The sequence below is a fragment of the Theropithecus gelada genome, chromosome 18 (assembly GCF_003255815.1).
Source record: "Theropithecus gelada isolate Dixy chromosome 18, Tgel_1.0, whole genome shotgun sequence".
Taxonomy (NCBI): Eukaryota; Metazoa; Chordata; class Mammalia; order Primates; family Cercopithecidae; genus Theropithecus; species Theropithecus gelada.
Window position 1 is genome coordinate 23,865,811 of NC_037686.1, and position 27,084 is coordinate 23,892,894.

The 27,084-nt window shown below is 37.4% G+C and overlaps 1 protein-coding gene across 1 annotated transcript in view; it reads right to left on the reverse strand.

Moving 5' to 3' along the window:
- Positions 1-27,084, reverse strand: part of TRAPPC8 (trafficking protein particle complex 8) — a 119,235-nt gene that overhangs the window by 38,767 nt on the left and 53,384 nt on the right. Inside the window, exons 12-16 of the mRNA XM_025365497.1 lie at positions 23,067-23,198; positions 6,847-7,071; positions 5,799-5,907; positions 3,288-3,482; positions 2,714-2,844 (exon numbers count right to left, since the gene is read on the reverse strand). Of these exons, the coding sequence (XP_025221282.1) occupies positions 2,714-2,844; positions 3,288-3,482; positions 5,799-5,907; positions 6,847-7,071; positions 23,067-23,198 (792 nt within the window). The remainder of the gene's footprint in view (positions 1-2,713; positions 2,845-3,287; positions 3,483-5,798; positions 5,908-6,846; positions 7,072-23,066; positions 23,199-27,084) is intronic.

Genomic DNA, 27,084 nt, shown 5'->3' on the forward strand with positions numbered 1-27,084 from the left:
TTTTCATTTTGTTCAGTCCAACTCAACTGAGAAGGATAAGCAATCGATTCAAAGATGCCACTATCCACAGACCTGTAATCTAACCTACTCAGGAGGCTGAGGCAGGAGAATCACTTGAACCTGGGAGGTGGAGGTTGCAGTGAGCCAAGACGGTGCCACTGCACTCCAGCCTGGGCGACACAGCGAGACTCTGTTTCAAAACGGGGGAGCATATCAAAGATGCCGCCACCAAGATAATAAAATCCTGAGAGAAAATACCTAGTTGCTCATAGTCAACAATGGCCAAAATGGTCATTTAATTTAATCTTACAATAATAGCAAATTTCTTCTTTTGCTCTGACCAGCCTCTTTTTCAAAATTGGTCAATTACATAGAAAAGGTAATGGTGGGCTAAGCACGATAAAGGCAGACAGGTGGACAAAAAGAGCAGTGGAAGAGAGGCGAAAAAGGCCTGTTTCCCCTAAAGCAATGACATTTCTCTGGTCATGTAGCAAAGCAGAGCTAACTGCCTCATACTGGCGATAAACCTGATCCTCATAAACACTATTATACTTTTACTATGACATCATTTAGCACAAGAAACAAAAAACTCCCTACATTCCAGTTCGGCATCTTAGTCCATCACCATCTTAGTCAATTTCTTCATTTCTTAGTCACGAAAAAATCCAAAGAGTTTGAAATTTATAGAAAAATATTATTTTAAGAAATACTTCATTATACAAAATGAAAATATTCACTTAACTTTAAACCTCCTTTCAAATCTCCCATATTGAATAAACTAATATACTTAAAAAGCTAACAAATCTTTTTAAAAACGTTTCCAAGTGTAATTGTTCATACTCTTCTAATGAGTATTCCAGGCATCCAAAACATTAGAAAATTGCAGAAGTTGCTAAAATTCAAGTCAGAATACAGTCCGGGAAATCTCAGTCATTCAAATTATTAACAATGAATATAAATAATACAAAATATCTTCAACAAATTTAACCAGCAAGACTTATTTATTTATTTATTTAATTTTATTGTTTGTTATTTGTTTTTTGTGTGTTTTTTTTGAGACAAGATCTTGCTCTGTTTCCCAGGCTGGAGTACAATGGCATGACCTCAGCTCACTGCAGCCTCAAGTTCCCAGACTCAAGCAATCCTCCCACCTCAGCCTCCTGGGTAGCTGGGACTATAGATGTGTATCACCACATCTGGCTAATTTTTAAATTTTTTGTAGAGATGGGGGTCTCACTATGTTGCCTAGGCTAAAGCAAGACTTAAAATAAAATAAGGCAATCTTTAAAAAATCAAAACACTTGAGCACTAAAATGCTGGGGTATTTCCCAGTTCCAAGATCTCGCCCCCTTTATTTTTTGCCACATTATTAAAGCATTTAGCAAGGTAGTATTAAAAAAAAGCAAGTTATATAACAGATACTGATGAATAAACTAATAAATTAGTAGTTAAATATATGTGTGTGTGTGTATATATATATATTTGTCCAAGTTATTTCATTTATAGTCAGTTGGATATTAATAAACTACTTGGCCAGATCATTTCTGCTTCAAAATTAAGTATCTTAAATATATAAAAGACTTATTAGACATTGAAATGAAAAGAAAAAATACAAATGAAGTTCTGAATAGACAATTCACAAAAGAGGAAAAACAAATACAAGAGTTCAACTTCACCAGCAATCAATGAAATGGAAAATAAAAGTTAAGATGGCATTTTTAAAATATCAAATCAATAAAGTTTTTAAGTAATACTGCTTACTGTCATAAAGATGAGACACCCAAACCCATATGCTGCTTAGTAAGAAGCTCATTGGTATGAACTTTTGTGAAACCAGCAGGGCACTAAAATACTTTTCCCTAAAATCTTCACTTCATGCCCTGGTATCTTCCCCACAGAAATAATCTAAAGGTAAAAAGCCACGCACAAAAATGTGCACCACAGAATTACTATGATAGTCAACAAATGGAACCTTCCAAAAAAAACTACCAAAGATAGTAAAATAGTTTATGAATCACCCATATGATGTAATATTATGCAAAAATAAAATATTAAGTCACTTTGATATCAGAATATGCCTATAAAACACAGAATGTAAAAAGCAACATACATAGCATGAAGGAATCCCAAATATGTGGGAAAAACATACAAATGAAAATAACTGGAAGCCTGGTGCGGTGGCTCATGCCTGTAATCCCAGCACTTTGGGAGGCTGAGGCGGGAGGATCATGACGTCTGGAATTGGAGACCAGTGTGGACAACATGGTGAAACCTCATCTCTACTAAAAATACAAAAATTAGCTGGGCGTGGTGGGTAAGCCTATAATCCCAGCTACTCAGGAGGCTGTGGCAGGAGAATCGCTTGAACCTGGGAGGCAGAGGTTGCAGTAAGCCGAGATCGCACCACCACTGCACTCCAGCCTGGGCAACAGTGCAAGACTCTGTCTCCAAAAAAAAAAAACTGGAAAGATACACAACAAAATGTTAAAGTGGTTATTTCTAAATATTATGAAGACAGATGGTTTCGCTTCTATTCCTTATGTTTTTCTGTATTTTCAATTTTCAAAAATAAGTACGTATCACAATTTTTATAACTAAGGAAAAATAAACCAAAAAGAGGTATAGCTCACTGAACAGAGTAAATTGAAATGTTACTACAGCATCTGTTAGGCTGTAACTGAAACATAATTACAAATACCTTTTAATAACTTACTAGTTGTTTAACTTCTTCATTATCCTTTTCACTGAAATCTTTAGGATGAAACTTCCAAAGTAATGACAAATCAGTCAACAAAAGTGGAACTTTCAAAGGGTTTCTAAAAGCCACTTCCACTGTAATTGGTTCTATTTTTAAAAAAAAAAAAAAGCCTCAATTAATAACTTTAATAAACATCACACCTCATGCTCAGCTTCGATTTTCTAAATGCATCTTGCTTTCATAGCTCTGCATTTCTGCCAAGACTGTCCTTTATCACCTTATAAATGTCCACGTATTAAGGATTCAGTTGTAATACTACATTACCTCCTTGAAAAGATTTCCCCAATTTCTCTGTACTAAAGGATGCCATTCCCTCTTCTATATTCCAACATCACATTGCAAATTGTTGTAGAAGAGTCCGCATTGTCTGGTTTTATAAATGCAGCTCAGTAAATTACGAGTTCCTAATTTATTTTTGCATCCCCAGCACCAATTATCTTTGCCAAACAATAAATTATCTTGATCAGGCTGTAAGTAAAACAAATAAACAAACAAACAAAAAAAACAAACAAAAATTCAAGTATATCACCTTCTACAACAGCAAGTGGAAATCTTGAATTATCTGAGTAACTGTTCAAACAGTATTGTGTGGGATGAAAATTGGATGGAATTACTCCTTTGTTAACCACAGAAACAACTTGTTCCTCAAGTTCTCGCCACTGCTGAGAGGATTCAGAATCATATTCTTGATCAAGACTTACATGAGTAGCTGCTTGTTTTTCACCTAAAAAAAAATTTGTAACAACACGTTTATGAAGACTTGCCCACAAATAAAATGTACTTTAAATAAATATAAGGTACAGAAATAAACATATATATATACACATTCACTCTTGCCTATTTCTAATTCTGAGTGAAAAATATACTCTCATTAACCCTAGCTTATCTGGATTTTGCTTATAATATTGATGTTCTTTTCCTCCTGACTCTGAAAGAATGTATTTTCCCTTGTGTCCACAAGCAATTTTTATATGAAACATTTCAAATATACAGAAAAGGCATGGAGACTAATATAACAAATATTTGTATACTAAAATTTAACAAATGTCAACTTTTACCTATGATCCCAAATATTTTTTATAAAACAAACATCACAGATAGAGTCAATGTCCTCTCTGCACTCCTCCCCTCAATCTTATTACTCTCCTTCGCCCCCACTGGCATTACTTCTTTGCAGAGGTATTCCAAAGTTAAAGTGTATCGTTTTCATCCAGGATTTTACCACATAAGTATATACAAAAACAATGCATAAAATTAGTTTGTATGTTTGAAACTTATACTGTAATTGACTCCTCACTCAGCATCATGTTGTGGGAAATGTAGAATTAGCATGAATTCTCTTGTACTGCAGCGTAAATCCATTATGTGAATATACAAAAATATATCAATTAATTCTCTATTAGGAATTCTAGTTCTTTCACTCTTTTGCTATTACAAACAATGCTACTACGAATATGACAATTTTTAAAAAAAAAATACTAAATCATATCTCAAGGAGAAACATACTGATTAAATTCAAATATAACAGCATTTAAAATTACAAAGTTTAACAGCCATCAAGAGCTTTAAAATATATGTATTTATACAATACATTTGTATAGATTTAGGGGGTACACGTGATGTTTTGTTATACAGATATATTTCCCTGGTGGCAGTCTGGGCTTTTAGTGTAGCTATCAACCAAATAGTGTACATTGTACCCATAAGTAATTTCTCATCCTTCACTCCCTACCCTCCCAAGTCTCAATGTCTATGTGTACACATTATTTAGCTCCAAACCCACTTATCAACGAGAGCATGTAGTATTTGACTTTCTGTTTCTGAGTTCTTTAACATAAAATAATGAAAAGCTTAATATATTTATACTTTTGTTCCATTATTGCCATCCTAGGGCTCAATCCTAAAGAAATAATGCTGCATTTTTAAAATAGTCTTAAAAGAACAACAGAACACTGGTAACAGAACATTGGTATTCTCTGCTTCCATGTACATTTGAAAATTTTCATAATAAGACATTTAAAAAACAAATTTTATCTACAAAGATGTCCATCACAATACTTTTTTTTTTTTTTTTTTGGAGACAGAGTCTTGCTGGAGTGCAGTGGTGCGATCTCAGCTCACTGCAACCTCCGCCTCCTGGGTTCAAGCATTTCTCCTGATTCAGCCTCCCAAGTAGCTGGGACTACAGGTGCATGCCACCACGCCCAGCTAGTTTTTTGTATTTTTAGTAAAGACAGGGTTTCACCATGTTGGCCAGGATGGTCTCAATCTCTTGACCTCATGATCTGCCCACCTTGGCCTCCCAAAGTGCTGGGATTACAGGTGTGAGCCACCACGCTTGGCCACAATATAATTTTATATAAGCAAAAGATGGAAACAGTCTATATATATCAAGTGGATGTTAAAATAAAGTACTTTATAAGCACTGAATAGAGTATCTTACTAACATTAAAAGTTTATGAAGATTATATAATAACAAAAGCATTATTTATGTGAGAAAAGCTGTTGTAATTACAACTGTTTTGTTTTCATTGTTTTTAGTTTTTAAAGCTGGGAAGAAAAACACCAAAATAGTAGTTATCTTCAGGTGGCAGGACAAAAGAAGTAATAAAGAGCTATTCATTTTCTCTCTTTTTTTTTTCTTTTGAGACAAAGTTTCACTCTGTCGCCGGGCTGGAGTGCAGTGTTGTGATCTTGGCTCACTGCAACCTCCGCCTCCCAGGTTCATGCCATTCTCCTACCTCAGCCTCTTGAGCAGCTGGGACTACAAGTGTGCGCCACCACACCCAGCTAATTTTTTTGTATTTTTAGTAGAGACAGGGTTTCACCATGTTAGCCAGGATGGTCTCGATCTCCTGACCTCATGATCTGCCGGCCTCAGCCTCCCAAAGTGCTGGGATTACAGGAATGAACCAACCGCGCCTGGCTGAGCTATTAATTTTCAAATATTCAACTATACATCGTTTTTTAAATGGAGAAAGGAAAAAAAGTTTTTTTAAAATTGTCATTAGGTAATTAGGCTAAATAAAACTTCACTAACCATCTGCTGGTCGTCTGTCATGGCCAAAAAAAACCCGTGTTGCTGAACTGTTAATATATGGTAAAGGAAGCTGTGGCAAAGGACCATCTGGTGACAGCTGACTTACATTCTGAGAGAAATATAAAAGGGAAAAAAAGAGGTAGTTTTTGTGAAAATGGTATTTTTGTTTCCTCATTTCTTAATACACAAGGCATTAAAAAGATGTTAAGCAAGAATATTAAGATATACAATTACTAGTTTTATTTCACGTATCAGTCATAAAATTTTACAACTCGGAAGAACTTCAGATATTTATTCTGTCTCAAAAGAATCTTACTGAGGCTACTCAGCTAATTATCTGGATGTTAAACGTGCAAAATTTATTTTAGTAAGCGTTTTACTTCTTATGACTCATTATAGCATCCTATCTGCCAAAATTCTAACCCATATAATTTCAAATTAATAAAGTCTAGACCCTAAGGGTAGTTATTTTCTGCAGGATAGATATAATATGCTCTATTCATAGGCCCTGGGAAAAGATTTACAACTTCCCATTTTTTCCATAAAACAATGCTTTATATGTTGTATCTGCTTGCCTCAGTGAAACAGTCCTTCTTCCTGTTAACTTTTTTGCATTGCACCATAATAGCCTGTCTACTTTCCACAGATCCATACCTCCTCATCTTTCACAAGGAAAAGAACATAGAATGTCCATCTCCAAAGGATGGTAAAGAGAACCCACTTAAAACCAACTGTAAAATCAGTTATGAGTCTATAAAAGCATGATGAATAAAGAATCCAGAAAACCCGTGGAATCTTTTTTTTTTTAAGATCCTAAGAATAACCATAAATCAAGTATTCATTGTAATATTAAAATTCTCTTTTCAAGAACTGTGGAAGGGGCGATGTAACCAAGATCTATAGCCAAGAAGCCTAGCCTGCCACAGCTTGTTTATGACTGATAACTACATATATTCTAATAAAACTATCCTAAGATAAGGTAATAAATAAACACTTTTCACTAAAATACAGTTTCAATATCTACTCCTGAATGAAAATAAGCATTCACCTTGTAAACATAAAGATATTCTCTGAGGAAAGCCCCTTGTTGAGCAGCAGATTGTTTACTTTCATTGATTAAAATATGCCTAAAAGCAGACACAGCATTGTCCAGTTGTCTAAGAGTATAGGACTGGCGCCCAATAGTGAAGTTAATGTGATCCTCTGCAAGAGACCAGCCTTTTCCTTTATAAACTTGCATGGCTTGACAATAACAGCGTAAAGCATGCTTTTTCTGTAAGAAAATAAACAAAATAATGTATTATACTCCAAATTTGTTTGAACTAGAAAAAACAAAAACAAACACACACACAGAAACAATTAAGTAACTGGTTCTTCCTCTAAGGGAGACTGGGATAATGAAGAAAATAAAACTAACATTTATGATAATCCCTTCACAACTCTATACGGCATGATATAGATTAAGTTACCTGAGCCATTGTGTGTGTGTGTGTGTGTGTGTGTGTATGTGTGTGTATGTTAGAGAGGAGTAGGGAACATAAAAGAGGGTAAGGGAGACCAGACTGCTTTGACATCTGCCCACTACTTCTCCGAGCCACAATTTCAAAACGTCAACTTCAGAGGAAAGAGTTTACTTCTCAACTTGACTTTATCTACCTCAAATTCTTTCTGGAAAAAAGCCAAGGAATATGTAAACAAACAAACTTCAACATCTAAAATGGTTAGATTTCACTAATACTATGATGAAAAAAATGTTTTCATACTCTAACTAGAAGCATGTTTTGTCTTCAAAGAGTTTCTTCATATTAAATAAAACATCAAACACATTTATCAAACTTTTTTCTTGCCTACAATCAGAGACTTACGTTGAATGTATGTGGCTACATATGCCAGAGTACACATACGCCATAGTATTCCACAGCACAAAGTCTAATAATATACAAATAAATTTTTTTTTCCTATATTAACAATTCACATACTGGACCAACCATGCTGATCCCAGCCTGCCAGCCTGCCTGCCTGCCAGCCTGCCTGCCTGCCTGCCTGCCAGCCTGCCTGCCAGCCTGCCTGCCTGCCTGCCTGCCTGCCTGCCTGCCTGCCAGCCAGAACTCACTGGCCAGTCTTGTGACCACTGAAAGGTTATACCTCACGTGGTTCAAATAAAGCAGTAGGCTAGGACAGCAGCACAGTAAACACTGCCTGGGCCAGACAGGACTGCATCAGGTGCTACCACAGCCTCCTTTTTAAGGTGCTGTTGCCAAGTGTCAGGGCATACTTCCTGGTGTTCGGTGCATCTACTGCAGGACTTAAGAAGAGCAAGAGATTAATAATATACCAGAATGATATACAAAATGTGTGTTCAAAATGGAAAATTGCAAGGAATGCCAAAATCTTATGAGTATTGTAGTAAGAATGCAGTATTTGTGGCGATAAACATCACCAATGTAAAAAATCAAAAGAGGTACACAGAAAGACAGATTCTGAATGTTCTCACTCATATGTGGGAGCTAAAAAAGTGGATTTCATGAAGATAGAGAGTGGACTGGTGGTTACCAAAGGCCAGGGAGAGTGGGTGAAGGAGAATGAAGTTGATTAATGGGTACAAATATATGGTTTGATAGAAGAAATAAGAAGACCTAGTGTTAGATCAGCAGGGTGGCTATAGTTTACAACAATCTACTCTACATATCAAAATAGAGAATTCGAATGGTTCTAAGGTGATGGATATCCCAAGTACACTGACTTGACCTTTATAAATTATATGAATGTATGAAATTATCACATATACCCCAAACTACATATGTCTACTATGGACCAATTTTTTTCAAAGGAGAGTATTTTCTTCCAAGATCGCTTACAGCCGGGAGGGGTGGCTCACGCCTGTAAGCCCAGCACTTTGGGAGGCTGCGGCGGGCAGATCATGAGGTCAGGAGATCGAGACCATCCTAGCTAAAACAGTGAAACCCCATTTCTACTAAAACTACAAAAAATTAGCCAGGCAAGGTGGCAGGCGCCTGAAGTCCCAGCTACTCAGGAGGCTGAGGCAGGAGAACTGCGTGAACCCGGGAGGTGGAGACTGCAGCGAGTCAAGATTGCGCCACTGCACTCCAGCCTGGGCGACAGTGCAAGACTCGGTCTCAAAAAAAAAAAAAAAAAAAAGATCACTTACTAGGGACCTCAGATGCCAGCTCTCCTCAGAAAGATCAAAGTAATTAATGGTCCAAACAGAAAACTGAAAAAAGACAGCCAGGATCAGATGAAGAGCCCATGGAAAGAAACTAGAGTGCAGGAAAGGAAAACAACAAGAGTTTGGCAGGGATCGACCGCTGAGGAACACAAAACCCCACAGAAACGGTAAGTGGGAGTACTTCTCTGCTGCCCTCTCCCCTCTGATCATCTGTTCACCATCCAACTGATGGCGAGTCCCTCTGCCCTCATGACCCAGGACAACACTAACAGTGGCAGTTTGAGAACGTCCCAGGGACAAGGATGGGGTGGCCAGCTCACACAGGCATGCCCACCCTCCTTTCAGGCCTGAACTGAGATAGTAGATACCACTGCCTTGCCCAGGAAATCTCTGCTCTTGAATCACCGCTGCATCACCAGATCCCTAACATGTTCACAACTGCTGTGACATTAGCAAGTTTAGGAGACCAGTGGGTCCCCAGAGAAGGTGTGAGACCCATGGAGATGTAACCCCTAACTTAGGCTACCCCTAGGGGAAGGGGGGACTGCAGCCTGCCAAAGCCCCACCTTGAGACAAAGGTAATGCAAACAAGCAACAATCGCTGAAGTGGGCAGCCGCAGTGTCTGGAAATGAAAATGAAGAAGGGCTCATTTCCCGCCCACCCCATCCACTATTGTGGACACAGGAGAGGTTCTCCCTGCTGGGAGCTGGCAGATGTATTCTTAGGGAAAGCACTTTTCATGCTTTCTGTGATGGCTCCATCCCAGTTAAAAACGAGCCCACGGCCAGGCATGGTGGCTCAAGCCTATAATCCCAGGCACTCTGAGAGGCCGAGGCAGGTGGATCACCTGAGGTTGGGAGTTCGAGACTAGCGTGACCAACATGGTGAAACGCCGTCTCTACTAAAAACACAAAATAAGCCAGGCGTGGTGACGCGTGCCTGTAATCCCAGCTACTTGGGAGGCTGAGGTAGAAGAATCACTTGAATCCGGGAGGCAGAGGTTGCAGTGAGCCGAGATCGTGCCATTGCACTCCAGCCTGGGCAACAAGTGACAAAACTCTGTCTCCAAAAAAAAAAAAAAGTGATCCCATATCAACTGGGCTTGCAGGAATGGCAAGGCCCAATTCCCCCTCCCTACAGAGAAGCATCTGGGCAACAGAAGGTGGACAAGCCGCAAAGTTGTTTACTCTGTACTACAGGAAGAAATTCTGCCCGAACCCATTTTGGTGGTAGCTGCCCATTTTGGTGGAAGTGTACTCTGGCCAGGGCCCAATGGACAAAGTCTACATGAACTGATGGTTGTGAGCCCTCTGACAGGGGCGTGATAAGGAAGCTTCTGTCTGCTCAGGATGAGTAACTGGTGCACCCCACCCGAAAAAAGGATCAAATAATCTACAAAGTAAATATTATCAGACTTACAAACAAAAAGAGATTGGGGGCCTGTTTTAACCCTTCTTAACGACAAAAAAAAACAAAAAAACAAAAACTGCTAGCCAAGAATTTTATAGCCTGCCAAACTAAGCTTTATAATTAAGGAAAAAATAGTCTTTCCCAGACAAGAAAATGCTTAAAAAAATTTATCACCACCCGACCATCTCTACAAGAAATGCTCAAAGGAGTTATAAACATGGAAAAAGGATGATACCTGCCTGCTACCATAAAAGTGGTAAGTACATGTAAGTACAAAGTTCAAAGATCCTATAAGGCAGTTATACAATTGGGACTACAAAGCAACTAACAACATTATGACAAGTACAAAACTTCACTTACAATATTAACCTTGAACGAAAATAGCTTAATTGTTCCACTCAAAAGACAAGATCCAAGCATATGCTACCTACAAGACCTAATAAGATAGACCTAATAAGACCTAATAAGATAGGTCTTATTACACAGACCTATATTCTGTGTAATAAGACCCATAAGCTCAAAGTAAAGGGGTGGAGAAAGATCAATTATGCAAATGGAAAACAAAAAAGAGCAGGGGGTTGTTATACTTGTTATCAGATAAAACAGACTTTAAACCAACGACAGAAAAAAAAAAAAGACAAAGAAGGGAATTATATAATGATAAAGAGTTCAATTCAACAAGAAGATTTAACCAGCCTAAACATATACATACTCAATACCAGAGCATACAATTTTATAAAACAAATACTACTAGACCGAAGAAAAGACAAACAGTCATATAATAATACTGGGGGACTTCAACACCCCACTGACAACACTAGACAGATCATCGGGGAAGAAAACTAACAAAGAAACTCTGGAATTAAATTGGACTCTTGACCAAATGGACCTAATAGACATCTACAGAACATTCCAACTGACAACCACAGGATATACATTTTTCTCATTTGCGCATGGAACAGTCTCTGAAGTTGACCATATACTGAGTCACAAAGCAAGTCTCCATAAGTTCAAAAAAGTCAAAATCATTATCAAGGATCTTCTCAGACCATAGTGGAATAAAATTAGAATTCAATACCAGGAGGAACTCTCAAAACCATACGAGTACATGGAAACTAAAAAACTTGGTATTGAATGACTTTAGGGTAAACAATGAAATTAAGGCAGAAATTTAAAAAAATTTTGAAACAAATGAAAATAGAGAGAGCATATCAGTACTTCTGGGATACAGCAAAAGCAGCGTTAAGAAGAAAGTTTATAGCACTAAATGCTTATATCAAAAAGACAGATCTCAAATTAATAACTTAATGTCACACCTAAAGGAAACAGAAATAAGAACAAACGAAGCCCAAGCTGGCAAAAGAAAAGAAATAAAGATCAGAGCAGATCTTAATTCTTTAAATGAAATCAAGACCAAAGAAATCATACAAAGTATCAACGAAATAAAAAGTTATTTGAAAACACAAACAAAACTGATAAGAATACTAGGCAAGATTAAGCAAGAAAAAGAAAATATGATTTTAATAAGCACAATCAGATATGACAAATGTGACATCACAACTGATACTACAGAAATACAAAAGATCCTCAGAGACTACTATGAACCCCTATACACACAACTAGAAAACCTAGAGGAAATGGATTAATTCCTAGAATCATAAGATCTCCCAAGACTGAATCAGGAAGAAACTCAAATCTTGAATAAGTCATTAACTAGTTACAAAATTCCATCAGTAATTAAAAAAAAAAATCAACAAATGAAGCCCAAGATCAGCTGGATTCAAAGCCAAATTCTACCATATGCACAAAGAAGAGCTGGTACCAATTTTACTGAAACTATTCCAAAAACAAAAATTTATATATATATATATAAAGGAAGAAAGATTCCTCCTTAACTAATATCATCCTGATTATCAAAATCTGGCAAGGGCATACACACAAAAAGAAAACAAATCAATACCCATGATTAACACAGGTGCAAAAATCATCAATAAAATACTAGCAAACCAAATCCAGCTGGACATCAAAAAGTCAAATTAATCACAATCCAGTGGGTTTTATTCTAGAAATACAGGATGGTTCAATATTTGCAAATCAATAAATGTTACTCACCACATAAAGAGAATTAAAAACCATATGATCATCTCAATAGATACCGAAAAAGCATTCAATAAAGTCCAAAATCCCTTCATGATAAAAACCCTTAACAAACTAAGTATTGTAAGAAACATACCTAAAAATAGTAAGACCCATATACGACAAACTCACAGCAAACATCATACTAGATGAGGAAAAGTGGAAAGCATTCCCCCTAAGAAGTGGAACAAGTCAAGGATGTACACTCTGCACTCACACCACTCCTATTCAACATAGTACTAGAAGTCCTAGCCAGAGCAATCAGGCAAGAGAAAGAAAGAAAAAGCATCCAAATAGGAAGAGGAAGTGAAATGATCCTTGTCCAATGATGACAAGATCCTATACCTAGAGAACCTAAAGGTTCCTCCTAAAGACACTAGTCGTTAGGATAAATGACTTCAGTAGTTTCATGACACAAATTTAACGCACAAAAATCAGTTGTGTTTCTATACAGTAACAAAATTAAAGATGAGAACCAAATAAGAACTCAATCCGATTTACAACTGACACACACACACACAAAACAAAACACCTGGAATATATTTAACCAAGGAGGAAAAAGAACTACAAAACAGGCCGGGTGCGGTGGCTCAAGCCTGTAATCCCAGCACTTTGGGAGGCCGAGACGGGCGGATCACGAGGTCAGGAGATCGAGACCATCCTGGCTAACATGGTGAAACCCCGTCTCTATTAAGAAATACAAAAAACTAGCCGGGCGAGGTGGCGGGCGTCTGTAGTCCCAGCTACTCAGGAGGCTGAGGCCGGAGAATGGCGTGAACCCGGGAGGCGGAGCTTGCAGTGAGCTGAGATCCGGCCACTGCACTCCAGCCCGGGCGACAGAGCGAGACTCCGTCTCAAAAAAAAAAAAAAAAAAAAAAAAAGAACTACAAAACACTGATAAAAGAAAGTACAGGCACAAACAAGCAAAAAAAAAAATCCCATGCTCACAGACAAGGAGAAATCAATATAGTTAAAATAACTATATTGCCCAATCTACAGATTCAACAAACTATCAATCAAATAAATAATGTCATATTTCACAGAATTCGAAAAAACTATTCTAAAATTCATATGGAACCAAAAAAGAGCCTGAGTAGCCAACAAAGTCCTAAGCAAAAACAAAGCCTGAGGCATCACATTCCCCAACTTCAAACTACACTACAAGGCTATAGTAACCAAAACAGCATGGTACTGGTACAAAAAATAGACACATGAAAAATGGAATAGAATACAGAACTCAGAAATAAAGCAGCATACCTGCAGATCTTTAACAAAGTCAACAAAATAAGCAATGGGGAAAAGGACTTCCTATTCAATAAATGGTGCTGGGATAACTGGGCTAACCATATTCAGAAGAATGAAACTAGACCCCTACCTATCACTATATACAAAAAATTAACTGGAGATGGATTAAAAACTTAAAGACTTCAAACTATAAAAAAATCCTAGAAGAAATCGTAGGAAATACCCTTCTGGACATCAGCCTTGGCAAAAAATTTATGAACAAGTCCTCAAAAGCAGTGGCAACAAAAACAAAAATTGACAAGTGGTACCTAATTAAACTAAAAAGCTTCTGCACAGCAAAAGAAACTATTGGCAGAATAAATAGCCTCCAAAATGTGAGAAAATACTTGCACACTACACATCCGACAAAGGACTATTATGCAGAATCTAAAAGTAACTTAAATCAAGAAAAAAAAATCAAATAATCCCATTAAAAAGTGGGCAAAGGACATAAACAGACACTTCTCAAAAGACACACAATCGGCCATGAAAAAATGTGAAAACAATACTGAACATCACTAGAGAAATGTAAATCGAAACAATGAGATACCATCTCATACCAGTGTAGAATGGCTATTTTAAAAGGCTATGGAGAAAAGAGAATAGTTATACACTGTTGATGGGAATGTAAGTTAGTTCAGCCACTGTGAAAAGCAATTTGGAGGTTTCTCCAACAGATAAAATAAAACTACCATTCAACCAGTAATCCTATTACTAGGTATGTACCCAAAGAAAAGTAAACTGTTCTACCAAAAAGACACCTGTATTCTTATGTTCATCACAGCACTATTCACAGTAGTAAAAACATGAAATCAACCTATGGTGCCCATCAATGGTGGACTGGATAAAGAAAATGTGGCACATACACACCATGGAATATGACATGGCCATAAAAACGAATGGTATCATATCCTTTGCAGCAACATGGATGGAGCTAGAGGCCATTATCATAAGGGAAATAAACCAGAAATAGAGAATCAAATATGAATGTTCTCACTTATAAGTGGGAGCTAAATAATGGGCATGTGTGGACATAAAGATGGAAATAATAGACAAAGGGTACACCAAAAGGGGAGAGGGAGGAAGGGAAAGAAGTGAGGGTTGAAAAACAACCTACTGGGTAATATATTCACTATTTGGGTGATGGGTTAGTTCTCTGAAGCCCAAATTGCAGCATTACACAACATACTCATGCAGCAAACCTGGACATGGACCTCCTGAATTTGTAATTATTTTTATTTTTATATTTTTCGAGACGGAGTCTCGCTCTGTCGCCCAGGTTGGAGTGAAGTGGCGTGATCTCGGCCTACTGCAACCTCTGCCTCCCAGGTTCAAGCGATTCTCCTGCCTCAGCCTGCCAAGTAGCTGGAATTACAGGCGCACACTACCACGCCTGGCTAATTGTTGTATTTTTAATAGAGATGGGGTTTCACCACGTTGGCCATACTGGTCTCGAACTCCTGAACTCGTGATCCATCTGCCTCAGCCTCCCAAAGTGCTGGGATTACCGGCGTGAGTCACTGTGCCTGGCCTCTGTAACTATTGTTTTAAAAGAGAGGTACAGCCGGGCACAGTGGTTCCCGCCTGTAATCCCAGCACTTTGGGAGGCTGAGGCAGATGGATCACGAGTTCAGGAGTTCGAGACCAGCCTGGCCAACATGGTGAAACTCCATCGCTACTAAAAACACAACAATTAGCCAGGCATGGTAGCACGCACCTGTAATCCCAGCTACTTGGGAGGCTGAGGCAGGAGAATCGTTTGAACCCGGGAGATGGAGGTTGCAGTGAGCCGAGATCATGCCACTGCACTCCAGCCTAAGTGAAAGAGCGAGACTCCGTCTCAGAAAAAAGAAAAAAAAAAAAAAAAAAGAGAGATAGGTACAGACCACCTCTCAGTGCCAGCAACAGTATGTCTGACAGAAAAGATGACCAAAAAAGAAGGGATGGGAAACTGATGCTGACAAAACACACTATAAAAGTACACCCTGTAGAAAACAAAATAAGCAACAAAAACACCAAAGCAGTTATTCGATGTCAGTCACCACAAAAAGAAGATAGACAGTAGAGTGGGTAGCACCCACTGTAACAGGGTAGAAGACTTCCCACATCTCTACATCAAAATAAAATTCCAAAGAAAAAGGTCCAAGTTCCAGTCAATCACAATTCATGGAGACAGCTTTCCTCCAGATCTGGCTCTGAACTCACCAGGTACTAACCACCTGGCCATCACTGCCCAACTAATGAAAGAAGTGAACACTGAAGAAGATGATACATCAAAAGGATCAAATGTTTTCAAAACAGAAAAGAGGACTGCAAAGTTGAAGGCTGATTTTTAATAACAGGAATCTCAAATAGAGACAAATTAACCAGACAGAAGAAATCCAAAAGTGGTAATAGTTCTAAAAACCTAAAAGTTTTTAGACCTGCAGTTTAAAAACCAAGAGGAAGTCCTGAAACAAGCAAGCACCTGCTTTGTTCAAAGGCAAGAAGTATATGAACTCAGTAATACTAATGACTGTGAAAAACCAGTTGGGAGGTTGAGCACGGTAACTGAGGCCTGTAATCCTAGCACTTTGGGAGACTGAGGCGGGTGGATCGCCTGAGGTCAGGAGTTCAATATCAGCCTGGCCAACAAGGGTGAAACTCCGTCTCTACTAAAAACAGAAAAATTAGCTGGGCTTCGTGGCGGACATCTGTAATCCCAGCTACTCTGGAGGCTGAGACAGGAGAATCGCTTGAACCTGGGAGGCGGAGGTTGCAGTGAGCCGAGATGGAGCCACTTCACTGCAGCCTGGGCGAAAAGAGCGAAACTCTGCCAAAACAACAAAAACAAAAAACAAAACCAGATGGGAGTTTCCAGAGCATTAGCATATGGAGTCATGGATAGAGTTAGAGGCTTTGTTATTATCTTGTAACTGGAAGCTATTTTATGAAATTTAATTTTGATGTGGTCATCCGTCTTTATACCACTGCACTGGCCTGAATGGAAATACCAGCGTGTGCTAAAACTGCATGTGAGTAGATAGTAAATGTGTGTGTGTGTATTTATGTGTTTGTATATATTTATGATATAAGCACATTTTTATACAACTGGTTTGTTCTGTAGTGATAGAGTTTGGTATTCTTTTCTTCTGGCCATCACTGCACCCTATCATAAGCATAAGCAGCTATTTGGCATAGATTACTTATCACTGCCACTCTCTGAACTCAGACAACCTCCATCTTAAAAAATGGGATGTGGTACCAAGAAAAGGCTTTATTTTCACTAAACTTTTGTTTCAAAATATACCAGTTTCCACTGTCCTCCATACGTGCCTTATAGTATTGTCAGAATTGTCTTTGAGGGGTTTTTTTAAAGAAGTATTTTCTTGGCTGGGTGTTGTAGCTCATGCCTGCAATCCTAGCACTTTGGGAGGCCAAGGTGGGATGATCTCTTGAAGTCAGGAGTTTGAGACCAGCCTGGGCAACACAGTGAGACCCTGTTTTGTAAAAAACTAAACTGTTTTTTTTAAAAAAGGAACACTTTATTGATTAAATGATAAATAAAAACAGTCTGCCACTGGATGGCATGAAATGAGAATACAGGATGTCTTCTGTGATATTCCTATAAACATACCGAATTTGAATCTCATGAGGAAAATAGCAGAGATATGTAACTTGGGACAATCTACAAAAATAATTGGACTAACCTTCATGAGTGTTTAAGTCATGAAGTCAAATGATCCTTTGACTAAAAAAGGACAAAACATCCTACGCCCTCTGATAAAGGACATGCATGGGATGACTGTCAAAATCTGAATGGGGTCTGAGGATTACACAGTAGCACTGTATCAATGCCAATTTTTTTATTTTGATGGTTATGCTATGGTTATGTAAGGGAAAGTTCTTGTTTCTAGAAAATAAGAAATATGTCCTAAGGTATTTGAGGATAATAGGGCAATATTAAACCACTTAACACTCAAATGGCAAAAAGAAAAATTTCTGAACACTGCTTGCAACTTTTCTATAAAGCTGAGATTGTTTCCAAATTATTATTATTATTATTATTATTATTATTTTGAGATGGAGTTTTGCTCATTGCCCAGGCTGGAGTGCAATGGTACAATATTGGGTCACTGTAACCTCCACCTCCCAGGTTCAAGCAATTCTCCTGCCTCAGCCTCCAGAGTAGCTGGGATTACAGGCATGCACCACCACGCCCAGCTAATTTCGTCTTTTTAGTAGAGACAGGGTATCTCCATGTTGGTCAGGCTGGTCTCAAACTCTAAACCTCAGGTGATCAGCCCACCTTGGCCTCCCAAAGTGCTGGGATTACAGGTGTGAACCAACATGCATGGCCTGTTTCTAAATTAATTTTTAAGTGATGTTTCTTGGGAAAAAAAAGAAAAAAGCAACCCTATCTTTAGCATTTAGTAAAGGAACACATTATTAAAAACTGATAGATACAGAAAAACAATCGAATGTGTCTGTGTGTTCAAGTGGATTTTCGAAAGTGTTCAAGTGGATTTTTGAAGATTTTTTTGGAAAAGAAATTTAAATGAGGTACAAGGTTTGAGTCAGTTTTTTATAGTAAGAACAGAAAGAAAGGTTGTCTAATCACATACACTCTTCCCCAGCATTTTAATTTTTTTTTTAACTGACTAAACTTTCATGCCACTTCTTTTTAAAATGCACTTTACTTTCTGATATTCTTAATGAAAAATAATTGAACTATAAACAATTTCTGTCGTGCCAAGCACAACGGCTCACGCCTGTAATTACCCAGTATTTTGGGAGGCTGAGTTGAACAGATCCCAAGGTCAGGAGTTCGAGACCAGCCTGGCCAACATGGTGAAACCACATCTCTACTAAAAATACAAAAATTAGCCGGGTGTGGTGGCACGTACCTGTAGTCTCAACTACTCCGGCGGCTGAGGCAAAAGAATCGCTTGAACCCGGGAGGTGGAGGTTGCAGTGAGCCGAGATCGCGCCACTGCAATCCAGGCTGGGCAACACACACACACACACATACACACACACTTCTGGGGCAAGATAAGCAATTCAGCATGAATTCTCAAAGAGAGGACTAAGAGAAACGGCATTACTCTGTAACTTCTTCTCTCATCCCTATCAATACAACCCTGTTTTAAATTCAAATGTCATGAAAAGTTGGTGCTTCTCATCAAAAAGTTTATCCACCACAATCAAGTTGGCTTCATCCCTGGGATGCAAGGCTGGTTCAACATACGCAAATCAATAACGGTAATTTATCACATAAACAGAACTAAAGAGAAAAACCACATGATTACCTCAATAGATGCAGAAAACACTTTTGATAAAATTCAACATCTCTTCATGTTAATAACTCTCAATAAACTAGGTATCAAAGGAACATGCCTCAAAATAGTAAGAGCTGGCCAGGCGTGGTGACTCACGCCTGTAATCCCAGCACTTTGGGAGCCCAAGGTGGACGGATCACCTGAGGTCAGCAGTTCAAGACCAGCACGGCCAACATGGTGCAACTCCATCTCTACTAAAAATACAAAAAATTACCTGGATGTGGTGGCGGGTGCCTGTAACCCCAGCTACTTGTGAAGCTGAGGTAGGACAATTGTTTGAACCCGAGAGGCAGAGGTTGCAGTGAGCCAAGATCACGCCATTGCACTCCAGCCTGGGCAACAGGAGCGAAACTCCAACTCAAACAAACAAAAAAAAATAGTAAGAGCCATTTATGACAAACCCATAGCCAATATCATACTGAATGGACAAAAGGTGGAAGTATTCCCCTTGAAAACCAGCACAAGACAAGGATGCCTCTCTCACCACTGCTATTTAACACAGTATTGGAAATTCTGGCCAGGGCAATCAGGCAAGAGAAAGAAATAAAGTGTATTCAAATACAAACAGACGAAGTCAAATTGTCTTCATCTGCAAATGACATGATCCTATGTCTAGAAAACCCCATTGTCTCAGCCCAAAAGCTTCTTAAGCTGATAAGCAACTTCAGCAAAATCTCAGGATACAAAATCAATGCGCAAAAATCACAAGCATTCCTATACACCAACAACAGACAAGCAGAGAACCAAACCATGAAAGAGCATCTGCACCACAAAAGAAACTATCATCAGAGCAAACAGACAACCTACACAGTGGTAGAAAATTTTTGCAATCTATCCATCTAACAAAGGTCTAATATCCAGAATCTACAAGGAACTTAAACAAATTTACAAGAAAAAAACAACCCCATCCAAAAGTGGGCAAAGAACATGAACAGATACTTCTCAAAAGAAGACATTTATGTAGCCAACAAACATGAAAAAAAAAAAAAAAAGCTCAACATCACTGACCATTAGAGGAATGCAAATCAAAACCTGATCATTACAGAAATGCAAATCAAAACCACAATGAGATACCATTTCATGCCAGTCAGAATGGTGATTATTAAAAAGTCAAAGCTACGCATGATGGCTCACGCCTGTAATCCCAGCACTTTGGGAGGCCAAGGCAGGCAGACTACCTGAGGTTGGGAGTTCAAGACCAGCCTGACCAACATGGAGAAACCTCGCCTCTACTAAAAATACAGTATTAGCTGAGTGTGGTGATGCATGCCTGTAATCCCAGTTACTCGGGAGGCTGAGGCAGGAGAATTCTGTTTTATGGCACACCTATGTTCATTGCAGCACTATTCACAATAGCAGAGACATGGAATCAACCCAAATGCCTATCAATGATAGACTGAATAAAGAAAATGTGGCACATACATACATACCATGGAATACTATGCAGCCATAAAAAGGAAAGAGATCATGTCCTTTGCAGGGACATGGATGGAGCTGGAAGCCATTATCCTCAGCAAACTAATACAGGAACAGAAAACCAAACACCGCATGTTCTCACTTATAAGTGGGAGCTGAATAATGAGAACACATGGACACAGTAGGAGAACAACACACACTGTGGCCTGTTGCGGGGTAGGGTGGGGGGAGGGAAAGCATTAGCAAAAAGAGTTAATGAATGCTGGGCTTAATACCTAGGTGATGGGTTGACAGGTGCAGCATACCACTATGGCACACGTTTACCTATGTAACAAACCTGCACATCCTGCACATGTACATTGGAACTTAAAAATTTTTTAAAAATAATAAAAAGTTGGTGCTTCTCAGAAACTCGGCCTCAGTCAGAATTGTATGTGTTCTATGCACCCTAACTTCCAAGGAAGAGACTGTTCTTGGCCAGCTTCAGTTAAGATATATATTGTATTGACTTATCCAGTAGATCTTAATTTATAGTCATATTCTCAGATTTCCACAAACTGTACTGTTTTGTGGAAGAGCTGTCTTGGGTTCAGAGTATATAGAGTGGTCATGAAATAGCAAACCCAGCTACCTTGAATCATTAACTTCGCAGGGTTATATGCTACAGTAAGAAGATGATTATCAAGCCAGACAGCAAATATATCTCAACCTACCACAAACGTAGCATTTTTAACTTGTTAGGTATTTCCTAGAAGCAATATGCCCTATAATTTGGGAAGGTAAGATACAAGCAGCTGTTTCTAGTTCCAATGACATTACCATTCTCACAAATGAAACCATTCATAAAAGTGGACAAAGATGTAGAAAAATGACGACTTATTTTCAATAGGAGACAACAGACCATTCCCAATGGTACATATATTTTCTTTCAAGCAAAGGAAACCTGCTTAATACATTTTGTCATTTTTTGAACAGAAACCTTTTAACCAGAGATACACAGTGGGGTAACATGTTTCAGATGCACTTGCACTTACTACTGAAGAAAAGCCATGAAAAGTAATAATAGTTATTTTTTTTTTAAGTTTTTTCCATGTTAGAGCCTGAGAAATTCTAATTCATGGAGTGTATCAATTATTATAAAGACATTTAATTTTACATTAAGATTTGCAAGGTTTTTTCAATGAACATTAAGCAATTCCACATATTTTCTAACTTTCCACGGGTTCCAAAAAGAGAGGAAGGAACCCAATTTTGAAATGTTGGTTTTAAAAAAGTATAGTATTTTTACATGAAATTGACAGTAATTTCGAACATCTTTACTTTTCTTTGTACCTTTGAAATAATGTATATTGTGTAAAACACTGGGATGCTTTGGTTAGCACAGACTTACAAAAATGTAAGGATGTTCACAGTTACATTTCATACTTAGTATATTCATATTAAATTTTTTTTTTTTGAGGCGGAGTCTCGCTTTGTCGCCCAGGCTGGAATGCAGTGGCACAATCTCGGTTCACTGCAAGCTCTGCCTTCCAGGTTCATGCCATTCTCCTGCCTCAGCCTCCTGAGTAGCTGGGACTACAGGCGCCCGCCACCATGCCTGGCTAATTTTTTTTTTGTATTTTTAGTAGAGACGGGGTTTCACTGTGTTAGCCAGAATGGTCTCGATCTCCTGACCTCGTGATCCACCCACCTCAGCCTCCCAAAGTGCTGGGGTTACAGGAGTGTGCCACCACGCCCGGCCCATATTAACTAAATTTTTAAAAGACCTTTATATGCCCCTAATAGATCAAAAGCTCCTTAAGAGGTAAGACCATGTTGATTTTATGGGTGTATGTTCAGCTCCTAGTATAGTCTCTGAAATATAGAGATGGTTGTTTAATGGTTGTTTAATCCAAGTTTCTATTTATATTTATAGTAAATCACCATTTCCCTACTGCTACTCTCAGCCTCCAAGAAAGCTAGCTCTCTCCGACTAATGGTTCTAGGACAACTGGGGCTGGATAAATCTCTTTAAATCAGTAAAGATCCCAGCAACTCAACTGCTTCGAGAGACAAGAGAAAGAAGATGTCTATACATTAAGTATTTAGTCAATAGCATTATAAAGCACTCTGAAACAGAAAGAGCAGGATTTTTTTAAAAATTACTTTGAGAGAGAACAGAAGATCAGAGCTGAAATAGGGAGAATTCATTCCTACTTGAATGCATACAATCTATCTGGCTTTTCACAAATGTGATTTAGTTTAACCTAACCAAAATTTGAGTAAAATTACAAATTTTATAAATAAAAAAACCCTGAGGCTCAGAGAAGTAGCCTGACCAAAGTTGTGAACAGAAGATCAAAATTCATAGCCAGATTTGTCTAAATCCAAATCTCATGCCCTTACCAATAAATTACCTCAGAACAAAATTTCATTTAGTTTTCAAGATTCATTTTAAATAACAAAAAATGGACAAATGACACACATTTATAAAAGAAATTAATAGCAACTTTTCATTGTAAAGCAAAAGCACTCACCTGCCCTGCTTTACTAAATCGATGGCCTGCCAATATCATATGAAATGCATATTTTCTAACCATGGGACTTTTCATGTTTATAAAGCAATGTGCCGCCTGTTCCAAAAGAAGTGCACTTCGAAGATCAGAATCCTAGTGAATGTTTAAAAGAGAAAAAGGTTAGTTTCACCAAGTTAAAAGTAAATAGATAACTAGTGAAAAAACATTTAATATCTTAATATATAGCATATCCAATGTTTAACTTAAGAGTATATGAGGGCAAAGATCAAGGGGCAAACCAATCTTGATTCTTCCAAAAACACAAAATTCTTTTAAGCTTTGAAAACATTTTCTACCATGAAATACTTAGCTTTTCATAAAAGCCAAATGTCTGGTTATGATATGTGCCATGTACCAAAATCTGTGAGTAACTGCAATCCCTTCTCAAATGGCAAAAAAGTTTGTCAACTACAAATTTATTACAGGTATACCGATAAAAAATAAACCAGAAAACATTTACACCAATCTGATTTCCTCTGAAAATTGACTTGTTAGCATATTTTCATCCACCCAAGAAAACATGTACATAGATTATGAAATATTCTAATCTACTCCTTAATTCTCTGTAAAATTTTACTGTATTTAAAGGAATCCTCAACGTTTGCTATTATTCCAGAGGGCCAAATCGACTGCATTTCATTAAAAAGTTCAGAAGGCTTCAGTTTCAAAGATTTTCTTTTCACCTGCTATTATTACATTAATAAAGAATACAACTCAAGAAAGTTTCCACTTCAACTGACCCTCACAGTACAGAAACTACAAAACCACATACTACATTACGTCACCACCCTTAAGACAAATCTTTCGACTGAAAGAGTCATCATTTTACAGATAACTGAGAAAGTACTGAAGGTTGCTGATTAAATATCAACAACATTTTCACCAAAACTTTCTCCAGGTTTTTAGCTGTTCTCAAGCTGAACTTACCATGCCCTTCCATGTGTTCTGCTGCCATTATTTTCCCCAGGGAAAGTTGAAAACAGAAAACATTGACTTTAAATGCAATAATTTCAACAAATTATAGTTACATCAAAAGCGTTCACAGACCATTGATTATCATAAACTATCTCTGCGTCAATCATAGAATTATGCTAGAGCTGAAAAAGACTCGAGGAAACCACCTAGAAAGCATTCAGTAAATGGCAGCTATTATCTATTTCAACCTCCTCCTGATAAAAACTAAATGATTAGATGATTGCTCTAGTAATTAAGATCCAAAAGCTAGTAAGTAAAAACGTCAGGAATACGTAATTAATTAGTGGTTCTTAAAAATGGGTTTGTGTCAGAAACACTTAGGGGAGCTTGGGAGCTTACTTTATTTTTTAGAAAAATGTTTTCTTTTTAAAAAGTATTAATACAAACTAACTTTTTAAAAAAGAATACGTGTTTGAAGAAAAAATGAACATCTTTCTTTCCTAGCCCATGTTTCATGTCATTTGCCAGAGGTAACTATTCTTTACAGCTTAGTAGTGTTGTGTCCTTTGTCACCCCTCCTATATATGTATGTGCATGTGTTTACATGCCTAAAACATACGGATTTTTAAAAATACACATATATTTTGATACATAAGTGGTATTTATATAGAGTACCTTGCTTTTTTCACTTATGTAATGGACATCTTTCTAAGACATCTACATCTCTCTCACTTCTTTTAAAGTTACACTGTATTCCATTATAAAATGTACCCTAACTTACCAATTGATTATTGTTTCATATTTTGTTACTACATAAAATGCTTTGATAACTATCTTTATAGAAACATATTTGAATAATTATTCAAATATTTTAATAGAGAAATTTCTGGTAGTAGAACTGCTGAGTTAATGAAAGCTATGCATACACTACTTTAGATTCTAATCAATATAGCCAAACTGCTAAAAAAAAAAAAAAAAAAAAAAAAGTAGCACCAATACATACTCTCATCAACAAAGAATAAGAGTATATGTGTTCCACTCTACTCAGCCAAAAATCTTCAAAATTTTTAGCTAATAAAAGAAAAATGACAGCTGGGAGCTCACACCTATAACAGAACTTTGGGAGGTGAAGGTGGGGGATCGTTTGAGCCAAAGAGTTCAAGACCAGCCTCGGCAACAGAAAGAGACCCCCGTCTCTACAAAAATTAGCTGGGCATGATGGTGTCTGTGGTCCTAGCTACTTGGGAGGCTGAGGCAGGAGAATCACCTGAGCCTGGGAGACTGCAGCTGCAGTGAGCCATGAATTCACCACTGCACTCCAGGCTTAGTGACAGAAGGACGACCTGTCTCAAAAAAGGGAAAAAATATATATAACACCTTGTTCCTTAACATACACTTTATCGTAGGACTGTTAATCTTTTCATATGTTTAGGGGATTTTGTACTTTTCCTGTGAATTGCCTGTTTATGCTCTTTTGTAAATGGTTTGTTGTGATTTTCTGCTTTGTAAGAGCCCTTTGTATAACTCTTAATATTAGTCCTTTGTGATATATTTTGCAAACAGTATTTTCCAGTTTTGACAAGAAAGAGTTTATTCTTTTGCAGGGCAGCACACTATCATTGCCTTTATGGTGTCAAGATATTGTATCAAACTAAGAAAGGATGTTATCATTCCAGGACTTTAAAAAATGCTCTCTTAGTATTTGCTTCTAGGGGTGTGTGTGTGTGTGTGTGTGTGTGTGTGTGTGTGTGTCTCTGTGTGTGTGTTACTCTGGTTTCATTTTTTATTATAGCTTAATCAAGCCATAATATATTAAAACACAATGAATAAGCTAAGATTCCAACCCAAACAGCTGCTTAGGTATCACAATACCATTTTGTGAATAAGTTAGCTTTCTCCACTAATTTTAAATGATACCTTAACCATATGCAGTATTTAAATTCTCATTCTAGCCCATTAATATGTCTATTCTTATCACTGTATAGAGTTTTACTTTCTGTAGCCTTATATTTTAGTATCTATATATTTTAATATCCAAAATAGGTAATTCTCCCTAATTATTGTTTCTATTTCAGAATTTCACTTAGACCTCAACAGAGTTCAGTTTTTTAAGTGCTGTAATTTCTTAAGTCTATTCTTAGCACAACGCACATATGCATGCATACATACAAACACACATGAAAAAATAAAATAAAATAAAATAATATATACACACACACTTCTTTATTGCCTATGAAGCTTCACTAAACTGCAAAACCTGAATGGGTAGCAATCCTGGACATTCTAAAAAGCTAAGAATATCCCCTGAGAATACTTAATGGTTTGCAAATGATTCTAATGTACAATCCAGTTAAAAACCAAAACGAGAAACTCTTAGCATTTCCAAATTTAACACTCAAGAACTGACCAACTGAAGGCACATGTGGAAGTCCATGGCCTGTATTAATTTGGCTGAAACAAAATTTTGACTCCTGCATGTAAAGAATCAGTTTCTAGACTGAATGAGAATCAGTTTCTAGAGCTGAATACCGTGCTTTCATATCTTAGTCCAGCTTTATTCTTCATTAGACCCTGATTCTTAATGTGACACCCAAAGTGGTAAAAACATTGTTTTGAAAGGAGAAAAATAGCCCTGAAAAGAATGACAACTGCTATCAGTGTTGACGGAAGAGAAATAAAAGGATTTTTACAAAGTGATGGTTTTATCCAGAAAGCAAAGGCTTTAAATGAATTGAAAGATAAAATTTTAATATAGTGGTGTATTTCATACTATCAAACAACAAGTTTTATATATGTTCCGTAAGAAACTAAAAAAAAAAAAAAAAAAAAAAAACCCTGTTGATAGCATTTCATTAAGAACTCCGGCCTATGAAATTCTGTCCACAACCAAGACATAATTTTAACAAAAGATAAAAAGACAACAATAACTTAAAATATGAGGGTTATGTAACCAAGACATAATTTTAACAAAAGATAAAAAGACAACAATAACTTAAAATATGAGGGTTATGTACAGAAAAAAAAAAAATTCATCTGAGGTAGAGGCCTCAATAAACACTTCAAT